At 45.2% G+C, this 19,446-nt stretch overlaps 1 protein-coding gene across 3 annotated transcripts in view; it reads right to left on the bottom strand.

The window, feature by feature from the left end:
- Positions 1-18,445, bottom strand: part of MKNK1 (MAPK interacting serine/threonine kinase 1) — a 33,651-nt gene extending 15,206 nt beyond the window's left edge. For 2 of the 3 annotated variants that reach the window (XM_055341532.1, XM_055341534.1), the window contains exons 1-5: positions 18,307-18,445; positions 8,924-9,025; positions 6,491-6,588; positions 3,087-3,166; positions 1,470-1,543 (exon numbers count right to left, since the gene is read on the bottom strand). In XM_055341532.1, the coding sequence (XP_055197507.1) occupies positions 1,470-1,543; positions 3,087-3,166; positions 6,491-6,588; positions 8,924-9,023 (352 nt within the window). In that variant the 5' untranslated portion in view covers positions 9,024-9,025; positions 18,307-18,445. Of the gene's footprint in view, positions 1-1,469; positions 1,544-3,086; positions 3,167-6,490; positions 6,589-8,923; positions 9,026-18,306 lie in introns of those variants that run through there. The other variant, XM_055341533.1, reaches the window with a different exon arrangement.
- Between the last annotated feature and the right edge of the window lie 1,001 nt (positions 18,446-19,446).

Here is a 19,446-nt window from a genome sequence, read left to right as displayed (position 1 = left end):
CCACCCAGCTGCCCCATCTCCCAGCATTTTAAATGTAACATCTTGGTGTTGCTGGGCAGGGCAGGGGTGTGAACATATGGCACAGGCATGAGCACATGGCCTGGTTCCATGCAGTCTGTGCTCACTACTGGAAGCTAGTATTTCTGGGCTGGAGGGGCCAGCACTGCATGTTAGAAATGGCACAGAGGTGCCTGGGTGGCTCAGTTAGCTGAGTGTCCGACTCTTTGATTTCGGCTCAGGTCATGATCTTAGGGTTGTGAGATTGCTTGAGATTCTCTCCCTCTCCATAAGCCCCTTGTTCTCTCTCTCTCTAATAATAAATCATTTAAAAAATGGCATAGGTTTACTTATTGCTGGTTTTCGGCATGGGGAGGGGATGAAACATCTCTTACTTGCCAGATCAAACAATGAAAGGATCCCAGCATGCTAGGGAACATTCCCAGATAACTGGCTCCTGGCTAGGTCTCAGGTTTGCCCTACTGTAGTGAGACTCTTGTTTCCAAATTTGTTAAATGGGTAAATGGAGAGTAATATACTACTGACTTCTAAGATAGCCTTTGGCATACCCAGTTGTTTTAATAATATTAATAGGTGACATTTATTGGACCCTTACTGTCTATAGGGCATTATGCCAAGCATTTCACATGAAAGATCTCATTTAATCTTCAGGGCTATCGAAAGGTGCTGTCATTATCCCTATTTTATAGATGAGAACACTGTTTAGAAAGGTTATATGACTTGCCCAAGGTAACACAGCTAGTAAGTGATGGAGCTACACTTAGATCCAGCTTTGTTGGCTTCTAAAGCATGCTCCTTTAGCCACCAAAACCCTGCCATGTGGCTCTCCACTCAGCTCCAGATATCCTCCCTAAACTGCACCCTGCAAATCTATCCTTAGGCTGGGTGAGTAATGGTGAGGGCAAGGGCTGCTCTATCCTCTTCTTTATGTCAGAAAAGCAAGCAAGTTTAATACACATTCCAGTGATTATGTGTGTGGGTGATAGCACTGGTGGTGACAGTCAAGAGTGGCATCTTTCCATCTGAAGGATACAGATTCTCAGGCCTCCTCTCTATCCTGGATCTATGTCCTAAGCCATGGGACCCTCCTCTCCCTGGTGAACCTTCCTGGACTTCACAATGTATGTAAGAGTTTCCACCCTATAATTAACTTAATGGTGAACAGGTCAAAACAATAGATTGATAAATTGATGACTAAAGGTACCTATATATGAGTCCTATTATAATGAGAAGGCATCTGTAGAATGTCCACACAGGTGACATTCTAGGCTCTGCAAAATGCTAATTATTATCCTTCCCTCCGGCCTCCCTTCTCCCAAATCAAGGGCAGTTTTAAGTCCTTCATCCTTTTTATTAGCTTGACTCATTTTAGAAGTCTCTGGGATTCATGATGGATGATCACCAGCCTGGGTCTTAATCAGAAATCCAAACACATACTCAACAGTAAGTACCTCCTTGCAATTTCTCAAAGACCAAGTAAAACCTTGTGTCATCTTCAAAGAACTCAATCAGCTCCAAAATGTTCCTTAAATAGGAAAAAATAGGGAAAAAAAAGGGAAATGGTATTATATATTAAAGCCCACTTACAAATATACAATGAAAAAAAATATACAATGCCCCGTAGCAGGGCAGAAATCAACCTGAAATCAGAATGCTTATTAAAGAACCATGTTTGAGAAGTAGCCAATGGTGTTAGCAAGACTCAGGTCACCTTATCTTTCCATAATGTTCAGTCTCTGGTGTTTTCACCAAGTCTGTGCTGTCAAACCCCAACCCTAAAACCCACTAGGTAGAGTTATAAAAAAGTCCCGGTCACATTAAACTGAATAAAATCTGCAGCCGACTGGAAGCAATTGCGGCTAATAACACTGAATAGTAGGTGTGTGTCCTGGAGGCAAGCAGCAAATAATTACTTGCCCTCCCTCTTGCCCATAAATCACGGGGCAGTATTTACATTGCCTGGAGAAAATGGAAACATCTGTCAAATAGACTTGGGGCCTAACGTGGGCACCGCTAGACCCTAACTGCTAAGCGCTGCTTAATGAAACGGCCACGTTCCCGGCCGCCGTAGCACTTGTGGCCTTCCCCGGTGAGCACTCCCTGTCTGCCTGAGCATTACGGAGCTCTGCCAACAAGGTCGTCTTGTAACTCAGGAGGGAAGCTACCGGCCTGGATATCGGACGTGTTGGGGGCTTTTTTTCTTTTAAAGAACGAAATAAACCAAGTAGAGGCTCTAATGCTGAACTCAGAAGCTGCAGGGCTGAAAATAAAAATCTGTCCCTCGTAAAAAAATGCTGACCACTTTGGGAGACACCGGGCTTTTACTAGTGTGAAGGCGTCCAAATAAGATGACTAAAATGGCCTGATTTGAAAGAAGATTGTAGAAGCAGCGCCTGGAGTTAAATCAACAGCAGCCCCCATCCTCCAAGCTTAATGACAAAGCCATCAATACCTGGCCGCTGGCTCCCCGCTGACCCTGCTGTGCAAGGAGAAGGGGGGGGGAAGCAGAGTCTTAGAGGTGACCCTGATTTAAAGCCACCGTGGGAGAACCACTCATTTGGAGCTAGTGGTGAGCTGGCTGAGGCGGGGCTGGAAACCACCTGGGCCCAGCTGGCCAGCAGAGTGCTAGAGTGGGCTCCTGGAGCCTGAGTGGCAGCTGCACGTACACTATGTTGGGTGTGGGACACAGTAAGGATTCGTACTAGCTCTCCTGTCCTCATCTAGTCCCAAAAGCTGGGCCCGCGTGTACCAGGCGACACTCCGTCAACCTCATTCCCATAGGCACTTGAAGGAAGGGACCCCATCTTCTCCGGGCCCTTCATTCGGATTGCTCACTCTTCCGACTTGCCTGGGTACTTCAGTACTTCAGCCTGAACAGAAGCAAAGGCTGCTGCCTCGTCTCCTCTCTCCATTCTCTCTCTTTAAACACGGAAAATAGAAAAAATCCTCCACAGTTGTGGCCAAGGCATGACAGCTAAATGCTGGGGTCAGGAGGTGATGAGAAATGACCTTTCTGCAGCTAAGCATCCCCACAAGAGAAGCAGCAAGTAACCCAAGACTGTACTCACTTGTTTCCTTGACACTGATAGAGCGTCTCCACTTCTCGAAATACCCTACTCCGACTGTGCCCTGCTTGTTTTTCGATGATCTGTGGGAAGAATAAAGCCTGTCATACCCATCTGACCTTGAAACACCTCTCAGCAGGAGCCCTCTGGGAGAATCCAAGGCCCAATTCAGCCCACACGGAGTAGGCCTTGGTGACACAGGCACTGTGACCCTGCCAGCAACACAAGAGACCAGCCCAAAGGCTTTCCAGGCTGGCCGGGCCTATTTTGACTCTGACAAGCAAACACTGTGGAAACTAATGGGGTTGTTGTCCCCAGCTGACCAGGGGACACTGAGGCAGCCAACAAGAAGATAAAAAGCTACCTCTACCCAGCTCCTACCTCTAGGGCATCTCTTCCTGTCTTAAGGGCAAGGTTTACAACCTCCACTGAAGGATCTTCCAGGGTTGGAAGAAGAGCAAGGGGGATGGAGGACACAGTGGAGAGGAACTAAAGCTCTAAGGTCCAGCTCAGACCCCATCTCTGCAGTTTTGCAGGGAACTTAGCCTTTGCAGGCAGTGCATTAAGCAACTCAGGTACAGTTTCAGTTATTTCTTATAACAATCCCAAAAGACAGGAAGAGGTCAAACATTTTGCCCGCAGCTCTGATAAGTGGTGACAGGGTTGGCATTCAACCCCAGAGCTGCCTTGCTATCCTGTCCCTGTCTATGTGCCATCCAGCTTCTCTCACAGAACCTAGAGGCATTGTCTCTCCCACCTATACCTAGAGATGCTTGGCAAGTATGAACTGAAGGCCTGGGTGAGCCAAGAGATGAACAGGTGGTTAAAACAGGGACTGGCTAACTCTGAACATCTCCATAGACCCACCGAGAGCCCCAAACCATTGCAAGTAGAGCCTGGGGGGCATGTCTTCAGCAGAGCTGGTTCTGCCTTAAGGTCCTACGTATGGAGTGGGCAGCACAGATGGTAACACCCTGCTCCTTTGTTTCCAGACCGCTGCGTAGAATACTTCAAACCTCTCCAGTGTGTTGCAGCACAAACACCCATGACCAGGTGTAACTGTCTATACAGTCCATGTCTGGTAGTAAACCATCATGGGCCCATGTTCTAGGCAGTCAGAGAGGTGCAATGCTGGGGCACAGAAGCTATTTTACTCGTTCATTTACCTAGCATTTCAGATTAAAGTCAGGAAGAACCTTCGAGCAGGCAAGCTATTCAGCAATGGCATTATTTTCTCTGCAGAAGTAATGGGCTCCTGCTATCAGAGGTCATGGAGCAGAACATGGACAACTATTTGAGGAGTTATGGAAGAAATTCAGGACCAGATTATCCTGAAATTTCATTTCAACCCTGAGACTCTAGGATTCATCATTTGGATGGCTACAGGGAAGCCCTAATAAAATTAAATGTTGTGGGGCCATGCTGGGAGAAGTAGCCCATCTCTAGGGAGTTTCCAAAGGACAGGAGAGATAAGAGACGTGTGCTGAACTGCTCAAACCAAAGAATGACCAAGCCAGGGTTCAATGTTTGCACCAAAGATGCCCAGGGGCACAGAGGGCCAGATTTTCCTTTTATGATCCAATCTTGAAGAAACAGGTCTGGATGGATGCATAAATGTCCCAAACTTTTGAAAATCAACTTATATTTATGGTTTATTACCACACTTAATATATTCTTTAAAAAATTATTTGTAATTTATACTGATGTTTCCAAAAAGGAATTGAGGTAAGTGCTTTTGTTACCATATGAAGCCACACTCCAGCAAAAAGGAATGTGGCTTGGCAGAAGTGTTCTCCTTTATTAATCCACGGCTGGAACTATGGCCAGTTGGTTAAGAGAAGAAACACTTCTTTCAGGAGGCATTTTGGCTGGGTTTGCCTGTATGAGGCAGGGTTTAGACCTGGGGGTGCACGTGGATGATGTGAAATACATCTGAATTGTCCCCTTGGATTTAATGAGACCTGGTTTCTAGATCAGTGGTTCCCAAACTTTGGTGGGTCTAAGAATCACCTGGGGAACTTGGTGAACCTACAAAGACCCAGGCCCTATCCTCTACCAAGAAAACTGGGTCTCTGTGCTATTAGTTCTCCAAATGATTCTGATCCACACTAAATGTAAAACAGCCCTAAATCAGGGCTTCTCCAACCTCAGTGTCAGAACCACTTGGAGATCTGGCTAAAATCATATTGCTGGGCCTACCCCTAGCTTTTGACTCAGCAGGTCTGGGATGGGGCCAGATAATTTGTATTTCTGACAAGTTTCCAGGCAGCGCTGATGCTGCCGCACTTTGAAAACCAGTGCTCCAGGGATCCCTGGGTGGCGCAGCGGTTTGGCGCCTGCCTTTGGCCCACGGCGCGATCCTGGAGACCCAGGATCGAATCCCACATCGGGCTCCCGGTGCATGGAGCCTGTTTCTCCCTCTGCCTGTGTCTCTGCCTCTCTCTCTCTCTCTCTCTGTGACTATCATAAATAAATAAAAATTAAAAAAAAAAAAAAAACCAGTGCTCCAGATCTATCCCTTTTTCCATGTGGAGCCAGCAGATGGAAGCACAGAGGGGTAGAGTGAGACACCCCAAGGCCATGCAGCAAGGAGCCACCTCTCCTGCCCCAAAGCTGAGTGCTCAGTCCTCTTTCTGATGATACTGTACATCACTTTATAGCACTGTGTGTTTGGTAGTGTTTCTAATTCTACCAGTGTTCATTTTTATTTTCACCTTCATAGCCACTCTGTTGAGACAGGAAGGCCAGGTACTCTTACCCTCATTTTAGAGATGTGAGAACTGAGGCTGAAGGAATTTCAGAGACTTGTCCAAAGTCAAGTAGCAGTTTGGTAAAACAGAGATTCAGGTAGGCCTTCTAATTTGATATTTGGTTGTCTATTCTCTGAAGTTTACTCCATTTTTCAGAATAATAAGAGGTAGCTTACTATCAGTGAGGCATTGTTCTAAGTACTGTACACATACTCTATCCCCACATCAAGACTTTACAGTCCCTATGATTATATCCATTTTACAGAGAAGGAAACTGAAGGATAGAAGTGTTAAGTAATGGGGAGCCTGGGTGGGTGGCTCAGTTGCTTGAACTTTTGCCTTCGGCTCAGGTCATGATCCCAGGATCCTGGGATGGAGCTCTGAGTCAGGGCTCCCTGCTCAGCAGGGGAGCCTACTTCTCCCTCACCCCCTCCCTCCCTCTCTGCTTGTGCTCTCTCACTTTCTCTCTCTCAAAAATAAATAAAAATCTTAAAAAAAAAGTGTTAATTAACACGGCAAGTAAGTACAGAAAACAAGAGTTGAATCCAGTGAGAACATTTTTGGAGTTCCCATTATTACTGAGCTGCCATACTGCAGAATATAAAATTTATTTGGCTTCGGACCAGCTAAAGTCTGGCACCCAGATGAGACACTCACTTTGACAGCATACTCTTTGCCATTCTGTAGGCTCACAGCACCTTGAACTTTGGCATAGGCTCCCTCTCCAAGCAGTTCAGAGGTCAGCTTGTACGTGTCTAGAGGTGAAATGGGTGAGAGGAAAAACAAGATAAGTCATGCCTTTGCAAGCTCAGATGGACAGAAGAGCTGCTGTCACTCAGCTTCCCTGGTGTGACAGCACGGGCACACAATGACAAGGAAGACCATCAACTCTTCCAGTCATCACAGGACTCAGTTTCTCAACAGCTAGACCACATTGAAAGCATCCTGTTCCTCATTTTAGAGATGAGGTCAGTGAATTTCAGTTCTGCCCAAGCTTCCTGAGCACCTGTTATATACCAAACAATGTATTAAATTTATTAATAGGGACAGAGCGAGGAATAAAATATAGTTCCTGCCCTTTGAGGGTCACAGTTCAGTGGGGAAGACAGACATGTAGACAAGTGACCCCAGAATAAACCGGGCAGTAGTAAGCACTACCATAAAAGGACAAGACACAGGAAAAAAAAAAAACAGGGGGGGAGGGAAAGGTTAGATCTGTGTAGGGAAACCATGGGATCCTCACAGAAGAAGTATGATTTCAATGGACATCATTCATTTCTTTACTCATTTGTTGAGCACCTGCTCTATGCCCAGTTCTGTGCTAGACCCTGGTGATACAAAGGGAAATAAAGCGTTATTTTATTTTATTTATCTTATCTTATCTTATTTTATTTTATTTTATTTTATCACTGGAGGTTTCTGAGAAGTTTCTGAAGTCACCCACAGGAAACAGGAGATAGAAGGAGGATGCAAACGGATGCTTCGAGGTTTTTAGGGTGCTGATTCAGAGCAGTTCTAACAGAGTATTAGGCCTGGGGTAAAAGAACATTTAGGTGACCTGCCCAAGCTCACAAATAGTACAGACTCTTTGATTCCCTTCCAAAGGAAGCCACAGCTCCATCATGGCCTTTGCCAAGCTGACCTCCTCCTCCCTGAATTCCATTCTTCACCTTTTTTCCTCTTGAGGCAGCCCAGCATTTAAACCTACAGGGTGTGCAGAATACTTTCAAACCGTGAAATTAGATTTTATCACTCTTAGCATGAGAGGCCTATAATTGTACAAGTCATCCTCGAATAACAAGAAATACTCTCATGTTCACTGTAAGAGCAAGACCTGTTGATCTGGAAACTATTCTAAAAACCTTGAGACTTTTGTCCATCCCTTCCTCCACCCCTATACATATATATCTACTGTTTAAGTTAAAGACAAACAGACAAACCCTACACTTAGTACCATCCTGGATCCATCACGGTATGGTCTTGCAGCTATTTATAAGCATGCACACTGTTGTTTTTAAGTATTTTAAATGACATGCTTCACTCACAATGGATACTTTGGATTAGCCTTTCATGCATGTCAGGATAGCTTGGTGGGTGGAAGTCCAATATTCATGATTCATAAAGGGCTTGTTATTGGAACCGCTCTATGAAACAATCAATTCACTAGTGTACCTACAACACTGGAAAGAGGGACCATGAGGGGAAGGTATTTCAGGTCTCACAGTGAAAGAAACACAATGGATGAAGGGGGCATATCATTCCTGGAGGAGCTACTGATCCTTTTAGGCCCTTGCAGAAGTGTTCGATGAGGGATCCCTGGGTGGCGCAGTGGTTTGGCGCCTGCCTTTGGCCCAGGGCGCGATCCTGGAGACCCGGGATCGAATCCCACGTCGGGCTCCCAGTGCACGGAGCCTGTTTCTCTCTCTGCCTCTCTCTCTCTCTCTCTCTCTCTCTCTCTCTCTCTCTCTGTGTGTGTGTGACTATCATAAATAAATAAATAAAATTAAAAAAAAAAAAGGAGTGTTCGATGATTCACTTCATCATCACATACTCAGTGATGACAGGACCAGCACTGAGCCTGTGCCTCACACAGTGTTCAGAATCTTTGACGATCCAACATCGTGTCCCCTGAACACAGCATGCACTCTTAAAATCGACTCAAACTCATACAGCACAAGTAGCTGTGATGTCTAGGAGTCAAATCCTCTGTTTATAGAAGATTTAACTTTCATTTGGAGTTGTGGCCCTTGGTGTTCTCTCATCCTCTTACATGGCTGTTCTACCTCTCAGCAGTGACTCCAGGAATGGTGGGGGGGGAAAGATCGTATCAGAAAAGGGCTAAAATGTATCAACCAATCTCTCTCCATACACAAGTCTGACAGATTGGTCTTTCTATCCTACAGTGAACGCTGAAACTATTCAGAGTGCACCATCCAAGAGCTCTCTCATCCCATCATTCATCCCTGTCACACAGATAAGGACGAGCTGACTCAGATGACGCATGCTCTGATCTACACCTATGGGCTACCAAGATGCTCCTCTCATGCCCGGGGAGCCACAGGCCCAGATCTGAGAAGTCGTGTGACCAACCTTCAAACTTCCCTGGTAAGGAGTCAGTGGCCCGGGCCTTCCGCTTCTTCTTTTTCCTCTTGTCACCCTCTGCAATGGGAAGGGGTTCACTGCTGCCCATCTCTGGGGGAAAAGAGATGTAAGGGAAATATCACTATACTGATCAAGCCATAAGTTCACCCAGAAGGGAAAAAAAGGGGAGGGGAGGGGGGAACCAAGAGCTTTACACTGATGGTTTTTAAATATCTATGAGGACTATTGATTTGTTTGACCCAGGAGGCAAAACTAAAGGCAAAGCCATTATTGGAGATCATTAACTGTGGAAAGGAACTCAGATAGACAGGCTAGATTAAAAGAGGATAGCAGAGCCTGCTCTAACCAAGCTCATTAGCACATGGATTCAGATCTGCCACTAGTCAAACTGCAGTTTGCAACAAAAACAATGAATCCATAAGCAGCATCCCACCTGTGACGTCCTCCTGCCTCAGCACCAGAAAGGCAGGATCCAGGGAGCTACAAGGGTGTGGCTTGGGAGGGGCCCATGCAAATGAAATCATAGGCTCAGTGACACCCGAGTGGATGTGCACAGGGATCCATAGGCCTCAGTGGAGTTGCCCCCTGGAGGTACAATAGGACAGAGAGCGGCTCTGAGGATTGCCTAAATTACTTTATGTTTAGGAGCACAGACCAGAGTACCTGTGGGACCCCAAGCATACTCTCCCCTACTCCTCAGCTCCTAATTTGAGAGGATGTGGTCAGGGTCTGTTTAGAAGTCTGAAAAGTCTGCAGTTGATGAGTCTACACCAGGCTGCTGGGTGAGGTCATTCATTGCAAAAATATTATTATCTCTCACTGGCCAGCAGGTTAAAGGGAGGCTCCCCATGTTAAAGGGAGCATTTGTGAGGCAGACATTTCAACACTGGCCACACCAGGCAGGAAAGGGTAGGGATGGAAAGAATAAGTAGGAGGCTGAGAGGGGGGAAGAGAAAGGAGGAACAGGGAACCAGGGCCCAATCATGGCACTGTTTCTAAGACACTCTAGTAAGGGCCTTCCCCTGTTAAAGATAAATTACTTATAGAACATGTCATGCCCCTGATCCAGAGTGGAGCCTTAATACTCTTTGCCTGCAGTTAGAAATAATAAGATTTCTCTGAAGTCTCTGGGTCTAAATCCCCACCAGGGTGATTAAACCTTTACATCCTTCTAAAATAGAGGCACTCGGGTGCTGGTGGAGCATTCAGTGTAAGAGACTTTTAGACCAACCTTCAATAAACACAGGCTCTGGCTTGTTGGATTTTTTTTTTCTAAGAGATTTTATAATGGAAGTTGGCTCTTTGCCCATTGGGGGGAAAGGCCCACTTTCTTCTCAGAGGACCCTGGCTGAATACGGTCAGAGAAATGGCAAGTCGGCTGGAGAAGATTGATTAGGGCCAATGCACATCTATACATCGTTCTCAGAAACGAGTACACAACAGCCATCAGGAGAAAGCACACATGACAATGGTACATTCAACCATAATCCGGAAAGCATGGTTAGGCCAAGTGTCTGAAAGCTCAGTATAGGTGCATTCTTCCTCCCATTTTTGGATCTGATGCCAGCAGGTTTTCAATTATACTTTAGAGAACAGATAAACACATGGACAAAAGGAATCCACAGAGGATCTCAAAATACTACTCTGGCCAACAGTATAAGCACAAGATCTATCTGGGGACTGCAACACACTATGAATTCAGAGGATCCAACTTAAATATTAGCACCCAATATCCATCATCACCGTGCTAAGTTAAAGGGAAAAAGCTGCCTAACACGGTAAGAAATTCTACAGAAATGAAACCCTGGGGGCTCTTCCGGAGCACAGGGAGGGGCACTGGCCATTGCGACAAGCAGGCTGAGGAGGAGGAGCTGTTGTCCCTCTCGCCCTGCCCTTGCGTGCAGTCCAGTGCCAGTCCATCTGTTTTCTTATCAGTGCTGCGAGGTAAGTACAGAGTGGACCGATTCTGGATTTGTTTCTCTTTCTCCTTCCTCTGCCTGTACTTGGATGGAAGGCCTAAGGACAAGCAAAACAGCCAAAAGGCAGGCAATGCAGAGGAGCAGCAAGAGAGCTAGCAGCATTATAATTCACAGGGGATGCTCAGACATACTTACGACTCTGGCTAGAAAACCCTGTTAGCGGCAATTTATACTTGGCTTTTACCACAGCAGGGCTGAGGGAGCCTCTTGTGGAAGAATCATACCTCTGAGCACTGCCACATACTCAATATTAGATTTTATGGCTTCACACACAAAAAGACAGAGTACCTGGTCTATTCTGCATGGATTTCAATGGAAGAGGGTACGCCAGAAGGGACAAATGGTTAAGACTTTCCTTGGAAACAGAACTTGTTGAAGGAGAGTTGTTTTTGAAACTAGAAAGAAAAAAATGTAGGAAGGCAGTGAAATGAAAAAAAAAAAAAAACCCAACAACATGCTTAGCTTCCCTGTTTACATCATGGGAGAAGAGAGGGAGAGGTGTCATCATCCTACTGAGGGGTTGACAGGTTCCCCATCTGAAGCCTGTCCATAATCTCTATTCTATCACAGACAGTCCACTGGCAGGGTCTGTGGGACCTTAATTCATTAAGCATGCAAACATTTGATGAAAGCTTCCTTGGGGCGTAAGGCTCCACAATCACACTGGTCCTTGGCTCACCTCCTTCCCTTGGCCCGAGACTTATTCTCAGCCACAAAAACCCAGCTCAAAAGTCTCTGCTCCCCCCCACCCCCAAACTCTCCACCCCCTTTGAATGAGTTCAGTTTGTACCAACACTTTGGAAATCAGTTAGGTACTATGCAAATAGATGGCTTTACTGCACAGAACTAATGGTGCTCCTCCTCTGCCCCCAAACACCCTGCTAGAAGTTCTATTAAAGCACTGATGGGCTTTGCCCATAAACTCCCATTCTTTTTTTTTTTTTTTTTTTATGATAGTCACAGAGAGAGAGAGAGAGGCAGAGACACAGGCAGAGGGAGAAGCAGGCTCCATGCATCGGGAGCCCGACGTGGGATTCGATCCCGGGTCGCCAGGATCGCGTCCTGGGCCAAAGGCAGGCGCCAAACCGCTGTGCCACCCAGGGATCCCTGAACTCCCATTCTTCAATGTTCCTAAAGGCCAGGACTGTTGCCTGTTCATCCCTGCCTCTCCTAAAAGCCACGGCACAGTGTCAGATACACGCCAACCATCAGAAAACTTGCACTGAAATGAAATGATATGAAAGGATGCATATACTTAGTGTTAGGTGCAGTGCAAGTCACCCAGGCCCTTTAAGTAACAAGTGCACTTGCTGAAGGAAACGTGGGTACACCTCTGCCCTACAGAGTGCAGAGTGAGGCTATTTAGTTCTATGAGTTCTCTGACAAACTCCTCCTAAGAAAAAGCCCTATGGCCTAGAAGGTTCTTGATATTCTAGCCAGAAGCCTGGTCTCTGCTATAGGATCAGGCAATGTGTTTGTTATTTCAGAGGAGGAAATGAGCACTTCTTTTAAGTTTCAGATAGATCCCAGCTGGTGTGAAGGCTCCCAGTACTTTCATGGCTTCCTGCCCTTACCTTCCCCATGGTCAGGGCTCAGTGGTCTACCATGCATGTACTGTTGGAGGTGGAGCTGGAGAGGTAGCACACTGCTGACAGGGGATGATGTGAGCTTGGCATTAGGAGACCAAAGTGAAAATCCTTGTTCAGATATTACCAAGGCTATGCCAAGTTACTCTGCCTCTTAGAGTCTCAGCCTCCTAATCTACAGAACAGACTTTAAAATAATATCTGCCCTTTACAGCAACCCTGTGAGGACCCAACGACATACTTGATATAAATATGCAGGAAAAACATAGGTGTATGGGGCACCTGAGTGGCCCAGTCGGTTAAGTATCTGACTCTTGATTTTGACTCAGGTCATGATCTTAGGGTTGTGGGATCGAGCCCTGCATGGGACTCCACACTCGGCTGGGAGTTTGCTGGGGCTTCTCTCTCTCTCCCTCTGCCCCTCCCCACCCTACTCACTCACTCTCCCTCTCTCTCTAAAATAAATGAATACATCTTAAAAAAATACTTGTATGCACAGGTATGTAGACATACTAAACAGAAATACACAAAAATGTTAATACTACTACAATTTGAAAGAGTACCTAATATATGCCAGGAACCACGCTAGGTATTTTACATACATTACAATAATTCTAATTCTTATAATAATCCCATATGGTAAATATTTTGTTATACTTCAGGTGAGGAAACTGAGGCTCAGAGGTTAAACAATCTACCAAACACCAAACATCTTGTTAGTGGTTTCAGTGGGATTCAAGCTCAATGCTGCCTTTCAAGTCCAGGACATTTCTAATCTACAGTAGTTTTCTCTGTGTGATGGGGTGATTTTTATTTTCTGCTTTATATTTTCCAGCATTTTCCAAATTTTATACAAGGAAATGTGTTACTTTTTAATGCTATTACGGTTTTAGCCAAGTTTTATTTTCAGTAAAACACACAATAATTTTTCTCCAACATACACTGGAATTTAGAATCTAATTATACAGTATTTAAAATCATATCTAGGGATGCCTGGATGGCTCATTTGGTTTAGCATCTGCCTTTGGCTAAGGTCATGATCCCAAGGTCCTGGAATCAAGCCCCGTGTTGGAGGGTGGTCCCTGCTCAGCAGGGAGTCTGCTTCTCCCTCTCCCTCTGTCCCTTGTCTCACCTGTGCTCTCTCTCAAATAAAATGTTTTAAAATAAAAATGTATCTAGATTTCTCTGTACAGAATCTCAACAGTTAGTGAGGAAAAAATGTTTCAGGAATACTAGTGCTTTGAAGATGTTATTTTTATGATATTGAAAAACAACAAACACTATTTTAATTTTTTTTAATGATATTTTTTTAAAAGGAAAAACTTTGGGGCACCTGGGTGGCTCAGTGGTTGAGCGTCTGCCTTTGGCTTGTCATGATCCTGGGGTTCTGGGGTCGAGTCCTATGTCAGGCTCCCTGAATGGAGCCTACTTTTCCCTCTGCCTGTGTCTCTCTACCTCTCTCTCTGTGTCTCTCAAGAATAAATAAGTAAAATCTTAAAAAAAAAAAAAGAAAGAAAGAAAGAAAAACTTTGTAAAAGCCAAAATTATGTAATGAGCATTTGAGCCTGTAAGATAGTAGTTTAAATCCTGGCTCCCCACCACTGTGTCTACTGTCTGTGATAGCTTCTCTTAAGTATCAGTTTCTTCATATACCGCAAGAGGTCAGAGTAAGGCCTGGACTCCCTACACCACTAAGCTGTGGTGAGGGTCAAAGAAGACATGGTGTGAAAGCACCGATGACTTACTCACTCAACAAATACTGTATTTATTGGGCACCTACCGACTGTCCCGTGCTAGACAGTGAGAATAGAAGACATAGTCTCTGCCTTCAGGAGTTTTTTTAAAAGATTTTATTTATTTATTCATGAAAGACACACAGAGAGAAGCAGAGACGTAGGTAGAGGGAAAAGCAGGCTCCCCAAGGGGAGCCCGATATGGGACTCAATCCCCAGACCCGGGATCATGCCCTGAGCTGAAGGCAGATGCTCAACCGCTGAGCTACCCAAGCATCCCTGCTCTTAGGAATTTAAATCCACTGACATATAAAACAACTTCAATAGAGTGGGACAAGTGCCATGTGACAGGGAAGTACCAGGTGCCGTGGAGTGAAAGTAGATATCAAACCCAGTTTGGTAATGAGAGGAAGGGACAGCTAAGCTGACATCTGAAGGATGAGTGGGAACTGGCCAGGGTGGGGCCTGGGGAGAGAGACAGAGACAGAGCATGTGCTAAGCCTAAAGAGAGGCAGCCTGGCCAGTGTGAATCAGAGAGAACTCCCAGAGCAGCTGAGGAGGGGCTGAGGCATCTCAACTGGTAGGACAGATATTCCCAACAGGCAAGTCTTCTTCATCTGTTGGCCTCCCCACAGGGGACCCTAAGGCCCATACCTCTGAAAGAACTGTCATTTCTCCAAGAAGTTGTATGAGCCACACTGCCCACCAGATCAGCAGATCTGTTCTCCATGTTTTGGTGGAGCCTATGGAGAACTGACCAGCTCCTGCATCTGGTGTGTGATACCGAAGATGATCATTTTCCCCATAAGAACATGTCTTTGCTGGCTAACTCAGCTCAGCAAATGCAATTCACTCCTCCTGAGTACTCGAGAGTTCTTTTCAAAGTCTATGGTTCACTCCTCCTCCCAACCTATAAGAGTTAGTTCCTTCAGTCACAAGGGCTTTCCAGAGAAGGGAGAGTGGTAAGAGCAAGCTGATAAGTACAGTGGTCCATCCTGTCGCTTCCTAGTCGCCAGCTGGTGGAGGCCCCCAAACAATGGAAACCTGACGAAGTGAAAGGAAGGGGGTAGACACTCTTAAGGAAGAACCAAGACTGAGAAACATGAGGCTGAGGAGGAGGCAATGACGAGGGGCCTGGGAAGAAAGAGCTCATCAGTAGTACTATCTGAAGGAGTACTACTGGCAGCCATGGTGCACACTGCTACTAGCTACAGCACACACACTTAGATGGGGCCACCAGCTGCCAGGCAATGTCCCAAGCATCTTGCAAAACACTACATTTTACATAGCCTAACTTCTTTAATCTTTACAACTCTATGAGAGAAGTATAATTATCCTACATTTTACAGGTGAAGAAACTGAAGTACAAAGAGATTAAGTGATTAATTTCCCCATGGCCACATAGCTAGTAAGTGGCAGAGCCAGGATTTAAATCTAGACAAACTGGCTTAAAATTCAAGTTTTTAACTATGAGGTTATTAGCAGTATATTTAATATTATATATTTCATATATTAAATATTAATAATATTATATTTAAGCATTCATGCTGAGAGGCAGGAGGGATAGCCTGTCAGAGTGAGCCAGGCACCAACAAGAATGCTTTTATTTAGAAACCTTACCACAGAGCTTCCCTACTGATGTGCTGTGAATGAGATACTGATCCCATCACCACGCTGAACAGTAAGTATCATTTTCTGTGTGTGCTATGATGTCAAAAAGCCTGGGCAAAGCTGCTCTAGCTTACACAATACAAAGGCATTATCATCACATTATCATTACTGTATTATTCTGAAATCTGATTTATCAGAAGTTTGTTTTACTTGGAGATAACTGTGTATTTTGTGTCTTCGCATATTACGGAGGATGAGCTACAAACCAGTCCAACCACATTATTTCATGGTAGTTCTGGTATCAGGTACAAGGCTATATTCTTCTTTTCTCTGATCTATTAGTTGGTCGATTTCGTTTCTAATGGTATCATTACTACGTAGGGGACAAGGTCAAGGAAAAAGTACACTTAAACAGAAGCTAGTCAATTTAAGGCATGATGGGTGAAAGGAGCCACCTGTGTCATCAGCTCAATCAAAGGACAGTCGGTGAGCATGATTCCAAGGGGCTAGGCCATTTCACAGGTTTTACCCAGGAGTCCTGTGTGTAGGAGGCCGGCTCTCATTAGGCAGACCACAGTATCTCACTCAAGTGCAGTGAAAGTGGCAGTCGGAGACCCACCAGGGTGCTGGCAGGGTGCCAAGTCACAGCAGGCCTCAAACAGGGCTGGGATAGCAAGATTTCCAGAGGGAAAAGGTCTGGAGTCAGGTCCATCTTCTTCCACTGTTCTGACTCTGGGATCACAGTAGCCTTAGAACTGACATGGCATCTCCTGGGGGGAGGAATGATCAGAGGAAGGATGGAGCCTGGGTAAAGGAAGTGTTTGCTTCAGAAAGAGCAAGCAAGAGTGAAGGATTGTGTTTGTTTGAGCAGGACAGGATAAAAAGCTGAAAAGGGCAGGCTGAAATCACATCACTGAGGCTTATAAATGTGGCCACAAGGCCCTCTGGCATCTGGTTCCTAGATACTCTGCAGCCTTACTGAGCCCCAGTCATTCTTTCTAGGGAAAATGAAGAGTGGCTGGTTCAGCTTGTAATTCAAACAATCCCACAAATGCTTTTTGTTGAGACAACCACTGTACTCTGGTATGCACATAAGTGCTTTACGAGTATTTCCACTCTGTCACACAGAATATTAAAAAGATGTGTTCCCAAGGGTTGAGATTCACTAAAATTAGCAATCTTTACTGCTTCATCGGACATTCTTAAGTGAAAATGGCATTTTTAAGAAAACTGAAAGTGTAGCAATGAGGAATACAATGACTGCTAGGACAGTTCCGGGCCACTGCCTGGATTCATGCTAAAGCACCAGCACTTCTACCCACTGCCACTCTGCAACAACAAATAACATCTTAGTGCTATTATGAAAACAGTTTTGACCTGATAGATACCCTGTAAAGGTTTCAAGGACCCCCAACATCTGCAGAGCCCACTTTTACCACTTGTGAACCACTGTTCTAGCCAGTGAGAAGAGACTGGGCCATGAAACTGGCCGTAATGTGCAGAACCAAGTGGAGGCTGGCCGGGGACTGGGAGAGCAGAGAGAGGCTGCCGCAGCCAGCAAGAAAGCAAGGAAGGCCTGTGGCTGAGGCAGGGATGGAAGGAAGAGAAAGAGGTGAGGGGATGAAGTTGGAGGCAGAACTGGTTCTAGTTCTGCCAAGCAGCTAGAGATGGTGAAGAGTCAGAGATGCCTATCCTCCTTGAAGGAAGAAAGGGGGCCTATTTTCTCTGGGTGTCCCCCCTACCCAGCAGGGAGCCAGCACAGAGGGGGACTGCAATATATGTTTCTGAACTAAAGTCAGGTAACCATAGAGCAGAGGTACCATCAAAGAAGGGGAGAATTCAGGAAGGGGAACTGGTTGGGAATGGGGCGAAGGGAAGCCGGTGTGTCACTGGGAAGCTTCAGAGGAAGAAGGGTGATACACAGTTGCAAAGGACTATAAAAGCTCACAGATCAGGCTCAAACCATCCTTGCCCAACCTTCATCTGACTCAATCTACAATTAAGGCATTTTTTCTAACCTGCCAGGCAGGATGGAGCTCAGGCATTCAAGAACACTTCACAATAGCATCATGTATGTCACAAATACTACAAGTTAGTAAAAGAAAAAACTAGAAAGATACATCTCAAGCTATTATTAACAATGGTTACTCTGGGAGATGGAAGTTGGGTGGGTACAGAATTATACTTTTGATACCTTGTATTTGATATTGTTATTTATGGCACGGTTGTTTTACTTTTATAATTAAAAGTAAATAAGTATGTTTTACTTACTACACGGTTTTCCTTATGACCTTCTCTGCTATTGTATTCTGGTAGAAATGTGCTCATCCCTACTAAGTGACTGTCTTAGGCATGCCAGGCAGCCCAGCTAATCCTAGCTGCCCACTGAACACCAAAATCTCCCACCCACATCCAACTCAAAGCAATCTAAAAGGTTAAGCAAAATGTGTATCCAGCCTTACCTTGCCCAGCTTCTGAGAACTAAATCCTCTGTAAACTGAAATGAAATAATGAAGTAATGCTCCTGCCAGAGGGCTGCCGTCTTCCAGCTACAGGAAGTGTTTCAATAGTCTCTGGAGGTAGCAGGCATTCTTCACTTCCCCGCTGGCTTTTGCTTCATCTGGCATGAAAATCCTTAAAGAGCAGAAAAAGAAAAGATATAAAAATCTGACTTCTTTAAAATGATCAGAGAAGATAAAGATCACCCTATGTGTCCTTCAAACCTATACATCACACTGGTAAGTAGATATACACAAGACCGTCACAGATTTCCTGTCTTTAAAATAAGGCATTTGATCATTTGAAAATGCCAACACTAAGCATGTGAAGATTTAATGAGAGTCTGAGTAAAAGTTTTCAGATTCTGTTTCCACTGTGGGATTCCAGACCTGGACCTGGAGGACAGATCTGGACAGCTCTGTTCACTGAGGTGTGTTCTGCAGAAGGTAAAAGCTGACACCTCTCTGGCATCCACATTTTTAGAGATGAATGAGCTCTGACTCCATCTCTTGGTGCCTAGGTCCCAGTCTCACAGACAGGAGGTCACAGAGCCAGAAATATAAAGAAGATGCTAAGAGCAACAGGCAGTATAAACATGAACAATGCATAATTATCGCTAGCTTACCATGTGATGACTTCATTTTCTATATGTCCACTGCAATTTCCAATCTTGAGACTCTAGCTGCCATATGTCAAATGAGTACCTGCTTCCCCTTTCTCCAGTGGAAAAGCTCTGAACATGCAGTTTAAATCTGAATTCTGGGGTGCCTGGGTGACTCAGTGAGTTAAGTGTCTGACTTTGGCTCAGGCCAGGTCATGATCTTGGAGTCCTGGGATGGAGCCCTGCGTCAGGCTCCCCGCTTGTCCTCTCCTGCTCCTGCTCTATCTCTCTCAAATGAATGAATAAAATCTTTTTTTTTTTAATCTGAGTTCTGGGGCCTTGTGCTAACATTTCTAAAATGGTTTTCCAACTAGAAGCCAGATATGTTTCACACCATGACCTCAAATCATGTATCCTAAACTCAACTTGTCCAACCCCTATCCTTCATCCCTTCCCTTCTTCTTTATTGAATTCTATTGCCCTGCCAGCTGCCTAGCCACAG

The sequence above is a fragment of the Nyctereutes procyonoides genome, unplaced genomic scaffold (genome assembly GCF_905146905.1).
Source record: "Nyctereutes procyonoides isolate TBG_1078 unplaced genomic scaffold, NYPRO_anot_genome, whole genome shotgun sequence".
NCBI classification, from domain to species: domain Eukaryota; kingdom Metazoa; phylum Chordata; class Mammalia; order Carnivora; family Canidae; genus Nyctereutes; species Nyctereutes procyonoides.
Note: the sequence above shows the minus strand (reverse complement) of the source record. Positions and strands in the feature narration are given on the sequence as shown.